Consider the following 7,482-nt stretch of genomic DNA (forward strand, 5'->3'; position numbering starts at 1 on the left):
AGTACGAGAAAGCTTCCAACTTCAGAGGAATCACACAAGCATTCGTCTGGCTTGACGAGATTGTAGAAATGTCTTTGTGACTGCAGATGCCTCTTTCATCAACCACTGAAACTAATGTGTTGAAAAAATTCAGGAGGTTTCCAACTGATGACCTGTAACAGCAGCTTTTAAAAGTCATATTTTTAAACAGTTCTATTTAGATAAGAAGTTCTAAAGCATAAAACTCTTTTTATCAACAATGACTGCGAATACAATAAAGAGAGGAGAAGGGAAGAACTAAAAATGTAAGGATTTGCTAAAAAACACCACATATAAATTGCATACACATATGGAAAGTTTAACAAGGAAACGTTACGTCTTTTTTATTATCATTATTTGTTTATTTCATGTGTGTGTCTGCCTGTGCGTGTGAGATGTAGGATGTCATCTGCAGAAGTGCAGAAGAAATGGGGGGATGAGAAGCTTGGTTATTGCCTGCGGCCACAAGGAGCCTGTTTAATAAACGGGCCCAGAGGCCAGAGGGACGTGTCAGAGAAATGTTATTACCTGGGTTTTATGAATAGCCCCAGCTGGACGGGGGATCTAACCAGGCCTCTCTGCAGAGCCAGAGTTTGCTTCCACATCTTATTTGTTATTGGAAACTATTGCTGCATCCATATCTGTCCCTGGAAGACTGACAGGAGCTTGTCAGTTTTGATAAGCACTAGTTCACAATCCTCTTTCCAATAAAATGAGGGCCTGCTGGTAAATAAAAACGGAATCCACTCATTTGCAAATGTCTTCATTTCTACATTCAGATGTTAATGGTAGGACGAGGTATTCAAATGTTGACGGCAAGTTGATCCACACAGAATATTGAAAAATGTATGCTCACTTACAATTTGATATAAATGATAAATTGTTTAAAAGCTGGCCAATATTAAAATATTTGAAAAGGCATGTAATCCATAATGAATAACTAAAGTTACTTGAACAGTTCTGATTTATTTTAAATACACACATATATACATATAAATGTCCAAGAAGAAGTTTTTTGATATTAGTTCACAATTAAAAACCAAAGTGTCTCAATGCAAAATTGTACACATTAGTGTCATAATTGGTAGAAAATAATATATTTAAATGATTCTGTGTTTGTAGAATAACATATCAAGAAAACCAATATTTAGATGCACAGTTTTCACATTGACAGGCAGCAAAAAGAAACAATAACAAATAAAAAGTTTTGTTGAACATTCCTGAAAACCAGTAAACCAGATCCATAATTTGCTATTTGAAAGGAACATATGATGTTGACTAGATAAAAAAAAAAGAAAAGTCGACTAAATTTGAGGTTAATGTTTTGTTGAGCCTTTAATCAAAATACCACAGGGGTTACAATACAGAAGGTGTTGCTGTTTTGTTGTTTAATCTTGTTCAGTCCTGTTCTGTATTACAGGTATGGTGCAGACTCATCCAGGTTACGCTAACTCTCAAAGGCTTGAAACAGGAGAACTGGACTTTCTTTTCTTTTGTACTTGAAGACATTTCACCTTCTTTGCTGAAGGCTTCATCAGCTCAAATCGACTTTTGTGGAGTTTTGAGCTTATAAACTGTAGAAGTCATATGTAAATCACTGAGCCTCCCTTCACATCTGTGGCTCATTAGAGTCTTTTGTATACTGTTGGCTGTTTACCTGGTTCTGGTTGCAGTAATACATGTGCAACTGCTTGTGAAACCAAGGCTGCATAACTACAGGTTTGAAATATAGTCTTGATGTGCCTGTGCACCTTTACTTATTCAATTCCATCTTGCAGGGTATATTCTCATGAAGTAAACTTCTGATGTCAGTTTGTGATCCAAAGCGTGCTTTGAATCAAACTCAAGAAGTAGAGCCCTTCACTGAACACATCAGCATCAAAAGTTCATCAGAGAGGATAAAAAAAACAACTAGCTGCCATTCATGGACTGTGCTGTGCATATTGAGGAGAATCTAATACTTAATTCATCCATCCATCCATTATCTATACCCGCTTTATCCTTTGCAGGCTCACGGGGGGTCTGCTGGAGCCTATTCCAGCTATTTTCAGGCGAGAGGCAGGGGTCCACCCTGGACAGGTCGCCAGTCCATCACAGGGCATCTAAGACCTAATAATTAACCTTATTAAAAACACATTCAACCAATACCTGCTTTGTGATTTAGACCAACTCAAACCGTCCATCACCGAAACAAAACAAAAGGAGCACAATCCCTTCAAGATACCACTTTAAAGCTGCCAATCTACAAACTGGGATTTTGTCAAGTAACCCAAGAAATTCAGGAAAAAAAACCACCACGGCACTAAACAGGGGAGGAGAAACAGATTTTTAAAAGTGCTGTGTTCAGCGAGCCACTATTCAATAATGTGTGTGTTTTTGGTGGTGTGTGCAGCTCTGTGTGCTGTGTGTACCTGATTGGATTAAAAAGAAGGCTGAGCGTGCAAGGTGGACAACCCCCAGCACACCCCAGCTTTCTGCATAGCTATAATGTTTGGGCGTTTTCATGAAGTCCAGTGTCCTTGTTCCAAACCTTTATTTTTTTGTCTAGCTTGTTTGCTTTGTTTGACTTCCCCTAATCTCTGTCAACATCTGTGTCTCATCAAACTGCCTGGCTCTGCGATATTTGCATAATCTGGTAGTACCGTATGTTCCTAACAGAGCTCTCTGTTCTCAGAGTGCAGGTTTACTCATAGGTATCCACATGTAGATCTGGAGGACGGGTCTTCTGCTATCAGGAACTATTACTATGGAACCAACTTCCAATCTGGGTTAAGGAGGCTGACACCCCCTCCACCTTTAAAACCAAACTTAAAATGTTGTTTCTCTCTTTCTCTCTCTGCCCATTATTCAGACTCTTGTTTTCCTTGTGCTGGTTTTGGTTTTTGGAAAATCTTTCATAGGGAATTTTTTTGGTTGGAAAATAAATGACCATATTGGTGATTACGTCGGCCTCTCGGCCTCCTGCATTTGGATCCTAAAAACCTTTGGAACCTCAACCACTTCTGTTAACAGCTGCCTGTTTCAGGAAGTGGATCAAGCTACTCCTCTCCACCTGCCTCCTACATAGACTGCCACAGTATCCTGCAACTCTGTAGCAATAGCATATCAGTTATTCTATATGGCACGTTAAATGCTGAATTATGACTGATTTTCTCTATTTTACCTTTTGTAGGATTTTTGTTCTCCCGAGGATCCATTTCCTCCTGTAAACTCCTCTCAGGCTTTCCTGCAAAGCCTGTTTACGCCTCTGCCCGACTCCAAAATCCTAACATGGTCGTCCAACGCCAGCTTCTTCTCATCATGGCCGCCTCTCCCTGCCCTGCGACTTTTGGCGTCACTGCAGGGCCAATCGTGTGTGGAGGCGTGTCAGACTGAAGGGCTCATCTGTGAACCCGCCTTCTTTCGTTTCATCAACATTAAGGAGGCCTTTAACACGTACGTTTTTGTTTTTTTCCTCTTGTCTCTCTTTGTTTCTTGGGATCATTTGTTAAATGTAATTAACCTTTTTTTAATTGCAGAAGAAATAAAAGGAGTTTTTACAGTTGATTTCTAAATGTGACAGAATCAGTTGTGAAGTCGGAAATAAAAAGACACTACAAGGGCAGTTTTTTACAAACTAAAAATCCAGTTTTGAGTTTTGGGCACTTAAAAGTAGGCAGAATGCACGAATGATGAATAGTTTCAACCTTGTTTGTACTTCTAGTTTCAAAATCACGCAGCAGTTCAAAGAAATAAGGAGCGGTTGGCTCTGCATTTCAAAGGTTAGGCAGCGATGGATGGATGGATGGATGGATGGATGGATGGATGGCTGCCATTGAGCACTGAGACGTTGGATGTAGGGGAGTCGATGTCCTGTGTGTAATTTTGTTGGAATAAAACAAAATGGTTTGGATTATACTCTTGTTTAGTGATAATAGAAGATGGGGGGCAATTTAAAGGGTCTAATTAAATTAATATGTCATAATATGTCCTATTTGCCAGGAGCATGTATGGATGTCAGTAATGTGGTGGTCAATGGTTAGGTCATTGTCCAGGGTGAGTCTGAGAACCTATTGACCTGCTCTATTGAGTTACCATTGGATCTAATGCAGACCGGAGACTATAGCATTTGTTCATAGATTAATGTAAAATATAAACATGAATATTGTCAAAGCAGTTTATTTATACTTGTTTACATGATTATACCTCCACCCTTTGTGCCCAGGCTGGAGTTCCAGTGTGAAGGATTAGAGTCAGAAATGAACCACATCCTCCCTGCCTTCTCGGTAGAGCATGCCGAGTGCGGTCTGCAGCAGGACCCGCTGCTGTTCAGCTGTGCTGGCTCCAGCCCTAAATACCAGCGTCTCTGCCCCTGCAGGGACTACCGTGATGGACAGGTGGCACTGTGCAGAGACTGTTTATGACCACACCAGGGTCTGGTGGGAGGAGGCTTTTTTTATCTGTTGTAAAAATCTCAAAATATCCTGATGGACTCCCTTTGCAAAGGTAACTTTGTGGTTTAAAAAATACCAACAAACAAAGCTGTAACTCATAAACGATGACTGTGCTAACTTACCTCTGATCAAGGACTGGCTGCTAAAGAAGGTAAAGTGTTAATAACTTCTCAGGGAAATGCATGATTGTACTTTGAGTCTGATGTGTTGAAGCCTCAGTTTACATTTTCACATGGTTGCAGTAAGACAACTATAACAAAATAATGTGCAATTTGATGGACAAAGTCCAAAAATCACATGCAATTAAGCATACATTTATTTCAATTGCTAGATGCCTGAATTTCTCAAGTGTTTTTAGTCAATGTTGTGTGCATATTTACAGTATCATAGTGAAGTTTGGATATTTGTACCAGATGCACCCAAAGCCATTTACACCATGTTCAGATGTACTATTTTATATGTCCTGTGATAAATATATTTGTACATAAATGTTCTATAATAAAACAGAGGGGAAAGTTGCTTTGTTAATAACATGGACAGATTTCTTTTTCTGCATCACATTTAAAAACCCAAAGTATTACATTCATAGTTTGTCCTGTTCATTTTTCACAAATGAGGGAAAGTTATTACTTTGACTCTGATTTATATGTTACCTGTTCAGTAAAGCAGTCTGACACAGAACGTTTGGAGCGTCACATATCATATATAATTTCCATATAAAGATTCCCTTTAAAAAGAAAAAAAAAAGAAAGAAAAAAAACCTGTCCCTTTTTTCTCAGGCTTAGATGAGATGGAAACTGATGAACAAATAAATAATAACAGTTATTAAATGTATCCTCACTTTCCTTAATTGTAACTATGAACCCAGGATGTTTCGCTTTTTTTTATTTTCCCTTTTAGTTAAATTTCATATAATTATAATTTCATGTTTTTACATTTGAGTCCAACCACCTGGTTCATATTACATTATTATTAATATTTTATTTCACCTCCTCCCTAGTTGCTACTAAATTGATGCCATACCAGGTTTTTTTTGGATGGTGTTGCATACCTTTCATGCAAAAATTGATTAATATCAATAAATGAACTGAAGTTGATGAGAGGAAAAGGTGAAATATCTTTGGTTTAGCGAAGTAAGACTTTCAGCTGACCCAGAAGCTGCCTCTTAATGCACTTAGTTACGGTGGGGTCTCATCATTCACTGCTGAATGCTTTTGCCTTCCTCTCTTTTATTTTCTCAGCCAAGAGACCCTGACCTGTGTGCTTTTTTCCCCCTGTTTAGGAAACATAGGAGACAATATCCTGAGTGTGTCGTTTATCATGCAGCAAGTCAGTTATCAGGGCAGGCATTAATGCAGAATTCAGCCTCATGTGCTGCAGCATTAATTACAGAGGTAGCAGACAGCCAGTATCGACAACGGCCAACAGAAAAAGTTACGATAGAGGTAATCATCTGCTATTTTTCTTTTAACTTGAGGTTTGTGTATAAAGATTTTATAATTATTACTCTGGAGGAAATTAGCTACATTTTTTTCTAGATTGGTTTAACAAGTTCATTTTCTCCTCAATGATTTTAATTACCCTCATATTCATTTATTTTTTGATTTTATTCTGTGCACTGACGTTGGGAACATTAATCCTGTTAACCTTTACTGATTTTTGTGTTGACGTTAAAATGAAATAAAATAAAAAAAGTGCTATAATGAAAACAGAATATAAGTATGAGCATTTAGCAGTTGCTCTAGTTATCATAATCAACATGTTTTTGTGATGCAAGAATCCTCGTGAAAAGGAACGTGAAGTGCTCTTTTAACAAAAAATTGATGGTAATCTGTCAGTTAATAAATATAATATGATATAATACATACATGCTCTGTATAATTTTGGAAGCTAAAATCATCAGGTTTCATACAAATTTACTTCTTTAAATAAAGCAATTAAGAATGAGATTTATGTAATAATGCCAATAGACCCAACATACTTTAAATACAAAATGAAAGATTTATGTATGACTTATTCATGAAACTAATTTGTTTCAAACACTTAAGAACCAGTTGCTTTGGGGCCACACAGCATTTCAAATTCTTGAAATGTGTTTCATTTTATTACCACTCTCTACCCAGAGACTTTAATCTGGTTTTGCAGCACAACTGCTATAATGAATTACCATGACTGTAGACTGTCCTTGTGGTCTACAGATCAATACTTTGGTGTATTTAAACCCAAACACCATTACTTCATGCACAATTGTACAAGTAATTTATGCATAAAAACATGCATACACAGACATTGTATTGAGTTCAAGCTGGAAAAAGGCTGAAGGGAAACAAATCATTAAGAAAGAGAAGAAGCTAACTAACATGAACCATTTCATTCATATGATACCGACTCTTGGATATTATCAATGTCTAGGTATTTCATACCTCATAAAACATGGGAACTGAAAATAAGACCAAGGAAAAACAAGCAAACCACTAACAGAAACCTCAGCATTCAGCATGATGTTAAGCTCTGTAAAAACACACCTCATTTACAAAAGAGGTTTTAGAACAGTAATTCAAGTCTACCAATTGCAGTTAAATCTGACATCAATGTTACAAAGTTAATGAAAAGATTGTCCCAGTCGGATACAACAAAAATAAAACAGGAAAATTCAGTTCTATGTACACTACACCTCAATGATTAAACTACTAATATGGACTAAACTCACTGAATAAAATGATTAAAAACATTAATTCCAGGAGATTAATGTCCTTTTACTTGATCAGTCAATACTATTTCATCCCCTCCTTGTGTAAGTAACATATTTCTACATTAAAGTCTCTGCCATCATAACCTTGAAAGATAGAACATTAAAGAAATGAAGAATAAAACATGTCTGGAAAATAAAAAGTTAGTTATGTGATGTGAATAGGATATAGGGCGAAAGAGATCATTTTTGAAATGAGTTAGAGGCTTCTTTGAAAACCACGGTCTGTTTAAGTATAAAGCAAGTTTGCAGAGCCATCAATGATTCATTATTGTTACTGAG

General features: G+C 37.2%; 1 protein-coding gene across 1 annotated transcript in view; it reads left to right on the forward strand.

Annotated features, from left to right (window-relative positions):
- The window catches only part of LOC133421669 (alpha-1,6-mannosylglycoprotein 6-beta-N-acetylglucosaminyltransferase B-like), a 97,997-nt gene extending 93,042 nt beyond the window's left edge, over window positions 1-4,955 (forward strand). The window contains exons 16-17 of the mRNA XM_061711386.1: window positions 3,191-3,453; window positions 4,223-4,955. Coding sequence (XP_061567370.1) covers window positions 3,191-3,453; window positions 4,223-4,421 — 462 coding nt within the window. The 3' untranslated portion in view covers window positions 4,422-4,955. The remainder of the gene's footprint in view (window positions 1-3,190; window positions 3,454-4,222) is intronic.
- The last annotated feature ends 2,527 nt before the right edge of the window (window positions 4,956-7,482 follow it).

Source organism: Cololabis saira, chromosome 21 (genome assembly GCF_033807715.1).
Source record: "Cololabis saira isolate AMF1-May2022 chromosome 21, fColSai1.1, whole genome shotgun sequence".
Taxonomy (NCBI): domain Eukaryota; kingdom Metazoa; phylum Chordata; class Actinopteri; order Beloniformes; family Belonidae; genus Cololabis; species Cololabis saira.